Source organism: Carassius carassius, chromosome 31, assembly GCF_963082965.1.
Source record: "Carassius carassius chromosome 31, fCarCar2.1, whole genome shotgun sequence".
NCBI classification, from domain to species: Eukaryota; Metazoa; Chordata; class Actinopteri; order Cypriniformes; family Cyprinidae; genus Carassius; species Carassius carassius.
The window spans coordinates 14055139-14072156 of NC_081785.1; the positions used below are offsets into that span (position 1 = coordinate 14055139).

Sequence of the window (17018 nt, forward strand, 5' to 3'; positions counted from 1 at the left end):
GAAGTAGAGGGAAACGTGTGGTATTTAAAATTTATAGTTCTTGTGTCTTTGTGTTGAACTTGAACAATTTGGCAGAACTTTAACTTGGTGTGTTGCTGTTTTTTGTAACAGGGCCCTAGAAGAGCGATTGGTTTGTATTTAAAGGCTGGGCATTAACATGGATTGGCGTTTACAGGTCAGCCTCATCATCTAAGAACATGCAAGGCCATGTCCCATTCCCCCGAATCAATCCTCAATCCATACACACTCCTCTGGGAATGAGCGTTCCGTTCACCTCCGTGAGAGATGAGACAAAGGTGGAGCTCTGGGGTTTCAAATGCTGATGTTTGTTCATGAAACGTGTCACAGCAACTTCATTTTCTTTTCCCTAAAGGAAAATGATCTTCCTTTCAGGTACAGACAGAATGATAATTGTCACAGAACGTTTAAGCAAAGCAAAGGTGGTTATCAGGTCGAAAGACATGTCTTGTCAGTCTCTTCGATCATGAAAAGTGTGTGTGTGTGTGTGTGTGTGTGTGTGGGAGGATATATAGGTCCTGGGGAATTTAGAGTTGCCTGGGTCTGGTCATATTACTTTTACATACGAGTCAAATGGGATCTTAGTGATTGTCTAATGATTCCTCAGGTAAAACAAATATTAGAGTGGTATAAAGAGCTTTAAAAGGGATAGAAAGATCTAAAATAGCAATAAGAAAGCTTTGAAAAAAATAAAAACTATAAGCTATTGTTTTTTTAATCCTTTTCCTTTTTAATCTACATTTCTTTTATCCTTACCTTTTGAAGCATATTTTTATTCATTTTTATGAAATTGAATAAAAATACATTTAATGTAAATATTCTCTCAAAGGCTTACGTTTAGAAATGTTTACTGAACACTTTATAATTACACACATTAATTCTTCAAAATTGAATTGTAATCATGTTAAGAAAATACTTGCCGCTAAATTATAGTATTTTTAATAAGCGTTATTCAAGAAAATTTGGCAACATTGCTTTGTGCAACCTTTATTTGAAAACATGCTGTTAAATTCACTATTTCCTTTTTTCAAGTTAATCCTACTTTATTTTTTTTTCAGTGTAGGACTAAGCATTTATATACTGTTGTCATGTTTCACCTGGTTATGACGTGGTAAAAGAATAATCAGGAGAGAAACATGAAAGGGAAATATCAAAAATGAATTATAAAGATGTAAAGTTTGCACTGAATAGCCACCTTCATCTGAAGAAACACTGATCCACTGACCCCTTTTTTCCAACCATTCCTTCCCTCCGAACACAATGGGGTGTTGGGAATAAGGCAGAAATCAGTAAATTGCCTTTTTTATCTCCTCCATGGTATTTTACCCTTTCCTTAAACACATATAACCCAGTGCATGTTACATGCTTCCCAACAGCCATTCTCTGTATAAATCAGCTTAATAAGTTCCCACACCATTAAGTAAAAGGAAGGATAGACTAAGGCCTATTTAACCAGTGAGTTGTTACCTTTCATTTGCTTGAGAAGGTCGTAAAAAAGAACATTCTGGAGCTGTAGGAGTTACAATTAAAATCAACAACAATTTAACAGTGGGAATGTGTGGCCCCTTAGTGTGGCAATAAACGTATAGTGGCTACACTTGTGTGCATACGCTCTTATCTGCCATTGCCATAGATAGGAAATGGCATGTCTTTAGATCACCAGCAGCGAGCATTGTTCTCTGTCAGCCAGCAGATGTCCAATGTCTCCCTGCTGGCACCATACAAAGCAGTGTTACAGGGCCCAGAAGATTCAGCCTGATCAAACAGCTCGCTCTCCACCCATGTGGAGGCATGTGATTAAACATTAGTGCAGAGAGCCTTTAGCTCTGTGTCAGATATGATGAGCCAGGGTTGAAGTTTACAGGCTGTCTGTTAAGGAAGAACATGGCAATATTATGGAAATAGAGCGAAATTGTATATGTGAACAAAATGAAAATAAAAAACACACATTTTACTTATGAAGATAAGTTTTGGGAGGGGAAAAAAATCAATATCAGGTGATTGCATGATATTGGTTTGTGTACAAAATCTCAGTGAGTTACTGCATATTGATTTACAACTAACTCCGCTAATCATATTCTTGTCAGCTTTCTGGCAGATGTTGATGTTTCAGCCAGTTGACTTTATGAGATTTCTGATGATCATTTAGATTTCATAACTTCCAACCTATTCCTATTTCATTACCTAATAATTGTATTTTTCACCTAAAAAAAGGTCCACATTTCTAAAGACATAGTGCACTATTTGTCACATGCTGTAGATACATTAAGCTGTGCTTATTCAAATGACATAGGTTCAAGTCTGGCCTGCAACATGGCCTGATTTCATTACTGCTTTCTCTTCCTAAGGATTTCTAGCCATGTCCATCTTTACACACTATATTCAATAAAGCAAGCACTCTTTCTACCCAAAATAAATGAAATAATTAATAATAATAATAATAATAATAATAATTAACATTCAGTAAAAACAGATTATTAATTTTTCATAAAAAATAATTAATTAATTAGAAAATTACCAGGGAATGCATGAACTGATGAAATGTTTATCTTGAATAAAATGGCAAAATGTAAAAGGGACTTTGGATAAAAGTCTCTGGTAAAAAATAAATAAAAATAAACAAATAAAAAACAAAAACAAATAAATATTTGTGTACTGCAATAATTCTAAGATCAAACCTACAGGTCCTTCTCAAAAAATTAGCATATTGTGATAAAGTTAATTATTTTCCATAATGTAATGATAAAAATTAAACTTTCATATATTTTAGATTCATTGCACACCAACTGAAATATTTCAGGTCTTTTATTGTTTTAATACTGATGATTTTGGCATACAGCTCATGAAAACCCAAAATTCCTATCTCAAAAAATTAGCATATCATGAAAATGTTCTCTAAACAAGCTATTAACCTAATCATCTGAATCAACTAATTAACTCTAAACACCTGCAAAAGATTCCTGAGGCTTTTAAAAACTCCCAGCCTGGTTCATTACTCAAAACCGCAATCATGGGTAAGACTGCCGACCTGACTGCTGTCCAGAAGGCCATCATTGACACCCTCAAGCGAGAGGGTAAGACACAGAAAGAAATTTCTGAACGAACAGGCTGTTCCCAGAGTGCTGTATCAAGGCACCTCAGTGGGAAGTCTGTGGGAAGGAAAAAGTGTGGCAAAAAAACGCTGCACAATGAGAAGAGGTGACCGGACCCTGAGGAAGATTGTGGAGAAGGACCGATTCCAGACCTTGGGGGACCCGCGGAAGCAGTGGACTGAGTCTGGAGTAGAAACATCCAGAGCCACCGTGCACAGGCGTGTGCAGGAAATGGGCTACAGATGCCGGAGTCAAGCCACTTTTGAACCAGAAACAGCGGCAGAAGCGCCTGACCTGGGCTACAGAGAAGCAGCACTGGACTTTTGGACAAATTTTGCATGTCATTCGGAAATCAAGGTGCCAGAGTCTGGAGGAAGACTGGGGAGAAGGAAATGCCAAAATACCTGAAGTCCAGTGTCAAGTACCCACAGTCAGTGATGGTCTGGGGTGCCATGTCAGCTGCTGGTGTTGGTCCACTGTGTTTTATCAAGGGCAGGGTAAATTCAGCTAGCTATCAGGAGATTTTGGAGCACTTCATGCTTCCATCTGCTGAAAAGCTTTATGGAGATGAAGATTTCATTTTTCAGCACGACCTGGCACCTGCTCACACTGCCAAAATCACTGGTAAATGGTTTACTGACCATGGTATTACTGTGCTCAATTGGCCTGCCAACTCTACTGACCTGAACCCCATAGAGAATTTGTGGGATATTGTGAAGAGAAAGTTGAGAGACGCAAGACCCAACACTCTGGATGAGCTTAAGGCTGCTATCGAAGCATCCTGGGCCTCCATAACACCTCAGCAGTGCCACAGGCTGATTGCCTCCATGCCACACCGCATTGAAGCAGTCATTTCTGCAAAAGGATTCCCGACCAAGTATTGAGTGCATAACTGAACATAATTATTTGAAGGTTGACTTTTTTTGTATTAAAAAAACTTTTCTTTTATTGGTCGGATGAAATATGCTAATATGCTGAAATATGCTTTTTTGAGACAGGCATTTTGGGTTTTCATGAGCTGTATGCCAAAATCATCAGTATTAAAACAATAAAAGACCTGAAATATTTCAGTTGGTGTGCAATGAATCTAAAATATATGAAAGTTAAATTTTTATCATTACATTATGGAAAATAATGAACTTTATCACAATATGCTAATTTTTTGAGAAGGACCTGTATATAGCAAGAGAACATAATCTTCATGTGCTGCAAGTCAATGTCAAATACAACAAATGTAAATGGTGTTCTATTACAGAAAGCTGTGTTTGGTACTGACCTCCTGGTGGGAGAGAGACACTGGTGGGAGAGCTCTCCACACAGCCCTGACTGTTACAGGCCTTCACCAGCACTGTGTAGTTAGAATATGGCAGCAGTCCTTCTATAGACACCCACTGGCCCTCTTTACCAGTGCTTAGCAGCTCTCTCGTCTCTGTGTCTGCCGTTTCAAAACGGCTGAAGTTCTGACCTGAAACACACAGAGATGCAATTTAACATCGACATAAAGCCCCATCAAAGGATCAGAGCCACGCTGACCTGAAGACGTCTTCAGGAACTTGGATGATAATCACTTTGTCGATAAGCTGCTAAATACAGATCCAATTTTCTTGGATCATCGACAATGAGGTGTCAGCACAGGGGCGTAGATTACGCGGGGGGCATGTCCCCACTTTTGATAACACGGAAATTCGTCGGCCGGACTTTTTCGGTCAAGTGTGTTCGTATAGAGGTTTTCAAAAGCTGGTGTGAATAAATTAAAATTTAAACTCAAAGAGACAAGATAGTTTGCGCATGACCTGATGTTTTATTCGGACCTAGAAGGCTAGACGAACACAACGGAGCGCTAAAACTCTCCTGCAGTCAGTGTGCGTTTAATTCATACTCGAAGCCGAAGGGCGCTCTCAAGCAGAAAATCATACCAGGAAACTCCTAATATGGGCAACAGCGTCCAACTATCGCTGTATGTCAACAGTTGTTTTCACAGAAAAACCTTTTATGCAGTCTATGAGAAAAACAGACACGATTGCGACAATATGTTTTTTTTTTCAAGTCATCTCCAGCAGGTGATAAATAAAGTATATGAAAAATGCTATTATTACAGTATAAAAACTATTCTGCCTTATTATGTGATAAAAAAAGTGTTTGTAGTATATAAACAAATAATTATTTGTTATTGTCCAGCGGTTATAGGTTTCTAAGCCAATTAAAAGCTAGAAATTAGAGAAAAATTAAAGTTGCCTATAGTGTCCTACCAGTCAGAAGTTTTTGAACAGTAAGCTTGTTAATGTTTTATAAAGAAGTATCTTCTGTTCACCAAGCCTGCATTTATTTGATAAAGTACAGCAAAACAGTAAAATTTTGAAATATTTTTACTAGCCTATTTAAAATAACTTTTCTATTTTAATATATTTCAAAATGTAATTTATTGAGATTTCAAAGATTTTTTTTTTGCATCATTACTCCAGTCACACAAATTCTGATATTCTGCTAAAAAACTAAAAAACTTATTATGATAATGTTAAAAACAGCTGAGTAGAATATTTTAAGGTTTCTTTGATGAATATAAAGTTCAGAAGATTTATCTGAAATATAAATATTTTGTAAAATGATGCCTTTATCATCACTTTTGTTCAATTTAAAGAATCCTTGCTAAATAAAAGTATTCATTTCTATAATTTACCCCCCCCCCCACCCCCCCAAAAAAATTATACTGACTCTAAGCTTTTGAATGGAATAGTGTATAATGTTGCGAAAGTTTTTTAAAACACATAATTGCTAATCTTTGGATCCTTCTATTCATCAAAGAATGCTGAAAAAAATGTGCTCATCTGTTTTAAATATTGATAATCATAAATCAGCATATGAGAATGATTTCTTAAGGATGTTACACTGAAGACTGGAGTTATGATGCTGAAAATTCAGCTTTAAATCACAGGAATAAATTACATTTTATTATTTTTTTATTTTAATAGTAAAATATTTCAAATAAATGCAGGCTTGGTGAGCAGAAGAGACTTCTTTAAAAACATAAAAAAATCTTACTGTTCAAAAACAGTTGACTTGTAGGCTATATAGATAGAAACGTTATATTGTAATGCTGGACAGTCTGTTGCACTCTCTCTCCATGTGTGTGTGTGAACCGCAGTGCCCTGCTGACACAGGGAAGCCCAGGCTTTGGCTGTCTGGGTCTTAATCCAGAAATGGGGATTGATTGCGCTTCCAGCCCAGACATTGATTCAACACACAGGAAGCTGGATCCACAGAAAAAAAAACACAGCAGCTAAAATAGAAATACATTTTTATAAATAATGGCACAAAACAATTGTGATTGAGAATATTGTCAATCTGGTAAAAGCCTAATAAAGAGCTGTATTAAAATCAGGAAGCAAATAAAATCCATTAAAAATAACCGAGATGCTCACATACTTAGCTGTAATAAGCAGTATCGAAATAAAGCACAGAAAAAGGAATCAGAAATTTTCCAAGCTGAAATGTGTTTGTATTACAAATTCTCAACATGAAAAAGACTTACGGACACAGGGACATCTGTAAGTGTGTAACTTTTTTTGCATTTTAATTTTTTATCTTTTGGTTATCCTACTTAATCTGCACACACAACTCAGGTCAGGTCAAATTTTAGTTTATTCACCCAAAAACATGGCTCTAAAAGATAAGACACCAGAATTTCAGTTTACAGTTCATTACCACTCAATGGCTGTAATGCTTTCAGTCAGACCCATTCATGTGTTCACATTAACCAAGAGGTCAAGAGCCAAGCCTCCAAGTCCCCAGCCACCACCACTTACTGTAATGCAATCGACCGCAGGATATACGGCCCTGCTTGCAAATTAAAAGGGAATTAATTCCCCTAAGTTCTCACCTCTCACCAGATAGACTTCTACCATCACACAAGAGGAAGAAGGGAGACGTGTGTGCAGGCCGAGTCCATAACCTTCACCCTTTCCCCATCTAAAGAGGCTTGAAATGCAACGTCATGAAGAAATCAATTGGCATGAAGTGCCCCAACGACTTGAAGCCCACAAAGGCATCTCTCCTCCATTGCTTAAGTGTTTAGCAGACATTTTACATTACTGTGCAATGCAAGTGGAAGAAGAAAAACACACCCAGTGCTTGTAAAAATTACCTGTTTAAGCAAAACTAAACACACTTAATTAATTTATCTGAGCTCTATGCCCTTAATGAATCATTCTCTGTCCTCTACAGTACGACTAGCTTTTTTTTTGTTAAATCTTATAACTGCTTCCAATTTACCTATTCCGCTTTTGTCGGTTTATAAAATGAACTGCTACAACATCATCTGTATCATTTTTTAAGGGCAAGAGCTTTTCCCCCCTTTTCAGCTGGGAGTAAGAAATGTGCAGCCAACATACACTTTATTTCCAAAAAGAGATAAATGGAAGGGATTGGAGACTAAAGAATATATAACGGTTAAAAAGTCACTTTTTCCCTGAAGCTCTACATAAATCACAGGAGTAGTCAATATTTAATAATGCTAGCCTCGGTCCACAGTCCCTTGATCACCCCTGTCATGTGTAATAGCCCCCACTCCGATTTTTTTGACATAAAAGCTTGGCTTTACTGCAATACTAACATGTAGATGGGTCATTACTGATCGACATTTCCCTTAATCTGTGATAGCCAGGCACCCGCCGATAAATTCTCCAGCAATCCACTGAGAGAAATCGCTTAAACTTCTCTTCTGGCATAAAAACACAGAAAGCTAGAGAGAGTGAGACGCCTGTGGATCTGACCCTGCTAGCCTGGTGCGAACAAACCCTCCCTCACGAATAACACACTCCACAATAATACAAAAATAAACTGTGCTTAACCCTCCGGAGCCAACGATATAATCAAAGAAAAAGCATAAAAATACTACTTCACACTCAACGTAAGCTACCATCTCTATCATAGAAACAGTGACAAGAAATGTACACGAATCACGCATGGCACGACAAAGGGAAAACAAGAGTTTGGTTGGAAGAGTCCACTGACGGTGATCTCACTCTCTCAAATCAATCTCCCTGCACACCATAATCTTGCTCTCTCTGCTCAGAAGAATACTTCAAAGCTCTTGCAAAATGAGAGAGGGGACGTGGCTGCCTTTGTGAGAGGTCACTTCCATCTGCTTGTACTAGGAGATTACAATCTCGAGTCCATAAGCTGCTCGTCCTGCTTGTCAGATAGTTACTTTTAAGTCTGGCTGGGCTGCACACTACCTCAGATTGGCCTGCAGACTGAGAGGATCCATAGCAAACCGCTGGCTACTTATTCAAATGACCAGCATAAGTAGACAAAGCAAGGTCTGTGTCTATCAAAGTATAATATACAGTTTCCTCAAAAAGTAGCATGTTTGAAAATGTCTTCATACTTTAGGCACCACTGAACAATCGAGTTCTTTACAGGATTTTGTTCTCAGAGTTTTATTAATTGTGCCTGATCATTAAAGACAACATTAATAATTGAATGCATGTCATTAATTTATTAATGAGAATTAATACTAATGATTTAAGGGAAAACATTTTTTTAGAGATGCATCTGCATTTAATCAGAGACTATATAAGGAGGTGTGTTACTGTAAGTTACATACTCAGCAGTATGTAAGTCAATGACACAAAGAAAAAAACGACAGCTGAACAATAAATCTCTGACCAATTTGATTCCTATTTATCCATACGAGCAGCAGAAGTGTATACACAGTAAGGCCTGCGTCCATCAAAGCAGCTGGCTGATTGCTTTGTAAGCAATCTTCCGCAGATATTAATGAGCAGGTGAGCTCAGCTCAATTAGATGCTGACGGAGTAATATGTCTGTAAATCAACCTCTGTTTCTGTATTTTTCATTATTTATTTATTTTTTACAAACAAGCACATTATGGGTTATAATTTGCTGATGGTGGATTATGCGGTATAAAAATGTCAGTGCATTCATTTAAGTAGGCTATAGTGAAACACACACCCTGTAACATGCACACACAGGTCTGTTGGAAGGATTAAATGTGTCAAATCTGTAAACTGTACAGATGAACTCTTGATTAATAGAGAAAGACAATCTATTCTACTGGCCTGGCAGACAAGAAGAAGTGCTGACACATAGAGGTGCAGGTCAGTCATTTCATCTTAGACTGGCTGGACTTTGACCAGGAATACACAGCGTTTTGGATGCCTACCAGCAGGATATGTGAAAGAAAGAATGGGGGACACGGGGTTCAGCATTACACTTAATTCACTCACATACTGACAGTATATGAATGCAAATTGAATCTTAAAAATAGATAAAACCAGCCCTATGGGGCTATAAAGGAAAAAGGTTGAGTTGGATGTACACACACTGTATAATTTATAATACTTTACAAACTGTATATTCAATGGCCCTACACCAACCCTACACCTAACCGTAACCATCACAGGAAACTTTGTGCATTTTTACTTTCTCAAAAAAACTCATTCTGTATGATTTATAAGCATTTTGAAAAATGGGGACATTGGTTATGTCCTCATAAGTCACCCTCTCCTTGTAATACCTGTGTCATACCCATGTCATTATACAGAGTTGTGTCCTGATATGTCACAAAAACATGCACACACACATACACACACAGAAAATCGTTGTTATTATCTGTTGAAAACAGTTCTGCAATGAGCCATTGTTTTTAGGATTTTCTGAAAAATAAAAGGTTAAAAAGAACAGAATTTACTTGTGTAACCCTGATGTTATATTTGTCCTTTTCTAGATTTACTGAGGGTGCAATTATGACAGAATGCTTTATTTTATTTATTTATTTGAAACGTTTATGTATTATTTTTTCCTTTCTTTTATTAGAGTTTGGTTGGGGAGTACAGGTGAAAAACGTGGTAAACATCATTTTGGGTTGTGAGTTGATGTGCATTGGACAACTAAGAGACTGACAAGTTTGTGAGCCAATCAGATTTTCTTATGAGCGGGAGACGGGAGGAAAAGTTCGAGAGAGAACAGGAGAAAGTTGGAGAGAACGGGAGAGTGAGAAGAGACGTGAGTTTAACGAGGTCTTTGAGTGTTTAACAGGAGAATCTTGCCTGTAATCAGAAGTCCTGCTCGTATTTCTGCACTAAGGAGGTGGCTCGTTATGACTACGGACTGTTTCATGTAAGTTTGCAGTGACTGCATGTTTGGCTCGGCCAGAGTTGAACGCTGTGCATGTTGGCATACTTTTGAAACTGAAACTGTTGTTGTCCTCTGCTTAAACCGAGCGGAGTTTCAGGAAAGAACACAGACTTCTGTTTCCCGGGATGAAAATGTCGGCGATCGTCGTCGAGTGATTTTATGAGAATCCGAAGCGCAAACAACCACCGCACCTGTTGTACACTGAGACATTGCGATTTGGGACCATTTCAACGTGATTAAAGCGGACGTGTTTCAACGCATACTAGCAACTCAATTGAGGTAACCATTTAAACCATCTTTTTGTTTGCTCTCTGGAGTGAAGGGGCCAGTTTCATTTTCCCGGCCACTACGCACTCAAGCTCCGTATCAGACCTGCAACGGGGTGGGATGTGTGTTTAAACATTTGAGTGCACTATTGATATTGCGACTGTGTTTGTTCTTTTTCCATTTTGAGTGTATTTTGATTGTTCAAAGCTTAAAAGGTTTATTCAAGCCTACACAATTTATACAGAGATATAAGTTAATTTGATAGTTTAAATTAAAGTTAAACAGGCCTTAAAAAAGGGTTATGCCTTTATGGTTAACTTTAGTGAGTTAATTACATTCTGAAAGGGGACATAAAATTGACAGTACTTGTGTGATACGGTAAAAAAGGTGTTTAGTTACTGTTAAAAGGAAGGCAATCACAGACGATTGTTTTGACATTTTATTTGTTTTTGTTTTGTTTTCATTTACATTGTCATTCAAATTTTCGACACATTTCAGTTTAATTTAAATACCAAGTTTCCATTTCATTGATATAAAATACAATCTTTATTGGTTTAAACGTTTATTTGTGAGTGTGTGGGTTATTGCAGTTAAAAGTAATTTAGGAATAACTCCTACGCTAGAAATAAATCAACTGCTTGTATAACGTAATTCCTTGGGGGTTTAGTTATATTAGAAGACAGGGTTAAAAGATCATTTGGAAATAAAAAGAACTCGGGTCCTTATCAAAAACTCTAGCCTATGTAAATGGTTGGTGGATAGGGGTTACATAATGGAGGCACCGCTGGGATCTCCTGTCTTCTAAACAAAAGGTAAAAGAAAAATGTCGCAGAACGATCTTTCACGAGAACTTTGCAGCTGGTCTGCAGATGAGAAAATTGATCCCCAACATGCTATTTTGCTTGTTGGTGTACCAGCTGACACCGATGTTGCGTTTATCGAAGACACTGTACAAACAGTCAAAGTCTTTGGTCGGGTACGGGCTCGTGCAACAAAGGAAGGCACAGTTCCTGGGACACTTTTGGTACTGTGTGAGTGTAGAGAGAAAATCTGCCCCGCCCAGTTGCCATCTGAAGTGTTGCCATCCTCTGGGGAGACCTGGAAAATTGTTGTTATAAAAGATGAGGATTCTAGTATGCATGCCTTTTCAGACAGGTTAACTCAGTTCCTAAATAGGGAGGGCAAAAGCATTACTGACCTTCAAGGCTTGATGAACCCTTTGGTTTCAAATGTTACATCACCTGAGACAATCATTCGTGCCATTGGGGATTTATTGGAGAAAACTAAGCCCACTAGCGATGGTCAAGCCTACCGTCGCTTACGCATATTTTCTGGTCTTGAGCCCACCCCAGTAGGTGAAGAGAATAGTGAGAATTGGCTTGAACAAGCTAGATTGATGATTTCTGAGTCAGACTGCTCCGCCAAGGAGAAGCGCAAACGTATTGTGGAAAGCCTTAAAGGGCCAGCGTTAGAGGTGATAAAGGCAGTAAGAGCCAACAATGCAGATGCTACAGCACTCGAGTATATTGAAGCTTTGGAGAGTGCTTTTAGCACCTCAGAATCGGGGGAGGACTTGTATTTTGCTTTTCGTTTGCTTCGACAAGAGCCTGGGGAGGCCTTATCTGATTTTCTTCGTAGACAAGAAAGATCGCTAACGTTAGTGATCAAACGGGGAGGGTTAATTCCTCAGAGAGCTGATCGTGCTCGTGTGGAACAGTTGTTAAGGGGTGCGATTGAATCAGATTTGATGCTATTGAAATTGCGGCTACATGAACGGAAAGAAAATCCCCCCCCGTTTCTTAAACTTCTTAATGAGATTCGAGAAGAAGAAGAAAACGAAGCGGCTAGACGTAAGCTTGGTGTCAGTGTGAAAGATAAGCCAGTAAAAGACAGAGGGAGAGGCTCACTGTCAAATCGAGACAACTTGAAAGTTGATGCTAAAGAGTTAAGACTCCAACTGGGCAGCGCAAATCTGTCGCAGCCCTCAGAGAGGGATTATGTTAAAAGCAAAACTGAGGTAAGGCCCTCAGACAACCCGTTAAATGCAGAGGTTCTAGCCCTAAAAGCTCAAGTAGAACAACTACAGAAACAATTGTCTGTGCTTAGTGTAGGGGCGAGTAGTCCGAATACTCAAGAGTGCCGGATAAGCCGTGGTTCAGTTGCTCCAATAAGATTGGCAGGTAAAAGCAGTGATGGCTTTTTCTGTTACAATTGTGGAGGAGATGGCCACATTGCCAGCAAATGTGAACATTCTGCAAATTCTGGTTTAGTCATTCAGAAACTGCTACAATTACTTCGCAAATCTAAAGAGAAAAATCCTGCTTCAGGACAGAGAGATACTGATGTAGGCCAGAGTGATTGTTTCTCTAAGAAAAGCCTAATTGAGGTTCCTGAGCCTAGTCTTGTACCAGCTGGTCTAGTAGGGCCATCATCCACAGTCGAGGTAAAGATTAATGGACAGCCTTGTTTAGCTTTATTAGATAGTGGGTCACAGGTGACCATTGTCTTTGAGAAGTGGTATTTACGTCATCTACCTCAAGTACCCTTAAATCCTTTTGAGGGGTTAGCTATATGGGGTTTGAGTTCATCCAGCTATCCTTACCGAGGGTATATTGTGGTAGACATGGAATTCCCACAGACTCTAATGGGTTCATCCGAGGTAATTCCAGTACTTGCATTGGTGTGTCCGGATCCAGTCGGGCCCGAGCAAACGCCAGTGATTGTGGGGACCAATGCCAGTTTTTTGCAAAGATTAGTTGACATTTGTACTGGGAGCTTAGGGCCCAAGACTTCTAATGTTATGAGGATACAGTCTCAGTGGATAACAGATGGGTTAGTCCCTTCCAGTAAAATTGCTGGTTCTGAAGAAAAGCCTGTGGGTGAGGTGAAGTGGGCGGGTGATAGTCCTCTTACACTCCCTCCTCAGACTGAGACCTGTGTGGTGGGTCACATTGACTGTCAGTCTCCTCTGGAGAAAGATATTTACCTTGTAGAGGGTCCTGAAGATGATGTTCTTCCTGCAGGAGTGTTAGTTCCTCCGGTGGTGGTTCCCTTTTCAGCCATGGGGGAAAACCAACTCAGAGTCTTGGTGCGCAATGACACTTTTAAGGAAAAGTTTATACCAAATGGCACTGTGTTAGCCAGAGTTTATGCTACAGACACAGTGAGAGATGCACGGGAGGTAACAAAGAACCATCAAATACTCGATCCAGAATTGTTTGATTTTGGTAACTCACCTGTGCCTCAAACCTGGAAGGATCGACTCAGACAGAAATTATCAGAAAGAGTGAATGTGTTTTCCCTATCTGATATTGATGTGGGGTTAGCACAAGGAGTCAAACACCATATTCAGCTGAGAGATGACACCCCTTTCCGTGAACGGTCCCGGCGTATTGCCCCTGCGGATGTTGAAGATGTTCGTAGGCACTTAAAAAATTTGATGACTGCAGGAATTATTAAAGAGTCGAGGAGCCCATATGCATCCCCCATCATCATTGCTCGGAAGAAAAATGGCGATGTGAGAATGTGTGTGGACTACCGCACTCTAAATAGTCGCACCATACCCGACCAGTATACTACCCCCAGGATAGATGATGCGTTGGACTGCCTAGCTGGTAGCCAATGGTTTTCTGTCCTGGACCTCCGGAGTGGATATTATCAGATAGAGATGGCCGAGGAGGATAAAGAGAAAACTGCATTCATCTGCCCTTTAGGTTTTTTCCAATTTGAGCGCATGCCCCAAGGAATAACTGGAGCCCCAGCCACATTCCAACGGCTGATGGAGCGGGCCGTTGGGGACATGCACCTCCTCGAAGCCATCGTCTATCTTGATTATATAATTGTCTTCGAGCGAAATTTAGAGCAACATGAGGAGCGTCTTTTCAAAGTTCTGGATCGGTTGGAAGAATGCGGTTTAAAAATCTCTATTGACAAACGTCAATTTTGCCAGCCTGAGGTTAAATATGTTGGTCATATGGTGTCGGCAGAGGGTATTGCGGCCGACCCTGCAAAAATCGAGGCAGTAGCAAAATGGAAGCAACCACATGATTTGAAATCGCTGCGGTCCTTTCTGGGCTTTTGCGGTTATTACCGCCGGTTCATAAAGGGTTACTCCTCCGTAGTACGACCACTCACTGATTTGACGAAAGGGTTTCCACCTGCCGGAAAGGGAAAAACAAAGCCTAAGACTGCCAGTACTCAGGGGTACTTCAAAGAGTCAGAACCCTTTGGAGATCACTGGACTCCCGAATGTACTGCAGCGTTTAGGGAAATTATTTGCAGATTGACGCATGCACCTGTTTTGGCCTTTGCGGATCCGTCCAGACCATACATCTTGCATGTAGATGCCAGTATGAATGGTCTTGGGGCAGTTCTTAATCAAGAAAACCCAGACGGGTTGCGCCCAGTAGCCTACGCCAGCCGTAAGTTGATTGAAACGGAACAGCGCTACACCATCCATCAGCTTGAATTTCTTGCCCTTAAATGGGCTGTGGTCGATAAATTTCATGATTATTTGTATGGGGCAAGGTTTACCGTCCGTACCGACAATAATCCTCTCACTTACGTGCTGAGCAGTGCTAAACTGAATGCCACTGGACACCGATGGTTGGCTGCTCTTGCCACCTATGAGTTTACCATTCAGTATAAGCCAGGTCGCATTAATACTGATGCTGATCTATTGTCCCGCAATCCGCACGATGACCTAGCTCCCATTAAATGGGCTGAGGTTCCGCCTTCTGGGGTCAAAGCTGTATGCAAACTCGCTCAAGTTGATGTCCCTTCCAGTACTCCTCACAGGTTTGTTGATCAGTTAGGAGTTCATCCTGATGGTCTCCCTGCGGCATTCATTTGTCCGGTACAGTTAGGTGGTGAGTCCTTGGAACTTTTATCTTTAGATGACATAAAGGAGGCTCAGGATACCGATTCTGTAATTGGGGTTGTGAAGAAGGAACTAGACACTGGTAATGTAATGTCTACTGGGAAAGGAGATAACCCAGCTGTTACCCTACTGCAGCGACAGAGACAAAAATTACGTATTTTGAAAGATGTTTTGTATCGCATGACACAGACAGATAACGGTGAAGAACGTACACAGTTAGTCTTGCCTGAAGTGTATCGCCTACGAGTTCTAAGGTCTCTTCATGATGAGTCAGGTCATTTAGGTATTGACAAGACCAAGGAATTGATTAAGGACAGGTTTTACTGGCCAAAAATGGATAGTGACATCGAATCCTACGTGAAAAACTGTGGTAGATGCATTGCTCGTAAGACTATCCCACAGAAGGTTGCACCGTTGAATCAGATAACCAGTAGAAGCCCCTTTGATTTAGTCTGTATAGACTTTTTATCCCTAGAGCCTGACAGCAAAGGGTTTGCAAATGTATTGGTAATTACCGATCATTATACTCGTTATGCTCAGGCGTATCCCACTAGGGATCAAAAAGCGACAACTGTGGCAAAGGTCCTGTTTGAGAAATTTTTCGTCCATTATGGTCTTCCTGCACGGGTACACTCTGACCAGGGGCGAGACTTTGAGTGCAGACTGATCCAAGAGTTTCTCCGAATACTAGGCATCCGAAAATCCAGGACCACGCCCTACCATCCTCAGGGTGACCCACAGCCGGAGCGCTTTAACAGGACGCTTTTGTCAATGCTGGGCACTCTGGAGTCGGCAAAGAGACAAAGGTGGAGCCAGTATGTTAGCTCACTGGTACATGCATACAATTGCACTTTCAATGAGGCAACTGGTTACTCTCCCTATTTTTTGTTATTTGGACGAGAAGCTAGATTGCCCATTGATGTTTGTTTTGGACTTTTTCCCTATGGGAAGGAAAAGACTACTCACACGCAGTATGTTCAAAAGTTGAAGGCTGATCTGCAGGAGGCCTACGAACTTGCCTCCGCTGCAGCATTGAAAAACCACCAGAAAAACAAGACTTACTATGATCGTAGAGTCCGGTACCAGGGTTTAGTTAAAGGGGACAGAGTGTTGGTAAGAAACTTGGGACTCAAAGGGAAACACAAACTCCAAGATAAGTGGTGTTCCGTTCCGCACCTTGTGGTGGAACAATTGCCCAATTTGCCAGTATATCATGTGAAACCCGAAAATGGGTTTGGGCGAGAGAGAACGTTGCACAAAGATCATTTGCTCCCAATCGGAGAGTTTGTTCGGTTTGATAACTTGGTTGAGAAAGAAAAAGTCTCTCGTAAACCAGTGACAAGGGTTGAACGAGCAAGGAGAGAATCCACAAAAGCATCAAGAACCGAGGCTGCTCAGTTAGACAGTTTATCTAGTTCTGAGGATGAAATGTATTATGGTAAGTCAGCAATTTGCCAAGAGATACTCGATTCCTTCAGAAAAGAGCCTGAACATGGGGATAGCAAGCCGGTAGTGTTGGAGGATGATCTTTTGTCTGTCAGTGAGCAGAGTGATGTAGAAGAACCACCTGTTGTATATGATGAAATGGTCATGAACGATTCTGA

General features: G+C 40.2%; 1 protein-coding gene across 1 annotated transcript in view; it reads right to left on the reverse strand.

Moving 5' to 3' along the window:
- The window catches only part of LOC132111610 (usherin-like), a 234161-nt gene that overhangs the window by 98331 nt on the left and 118812 nt on the right, over window positions 1-17018 (reverse strand). The window contains exon 38 of the mRNA XM_059519061.1: window positions 4387-4575. Within this exon, the coding sequence (XP_059375044.1) occupies window positions 4387-4575 (189 nt within the window). The remainder of the gene's footprint in view (window positions 1-4386; window positions 4576-17018) is intronic.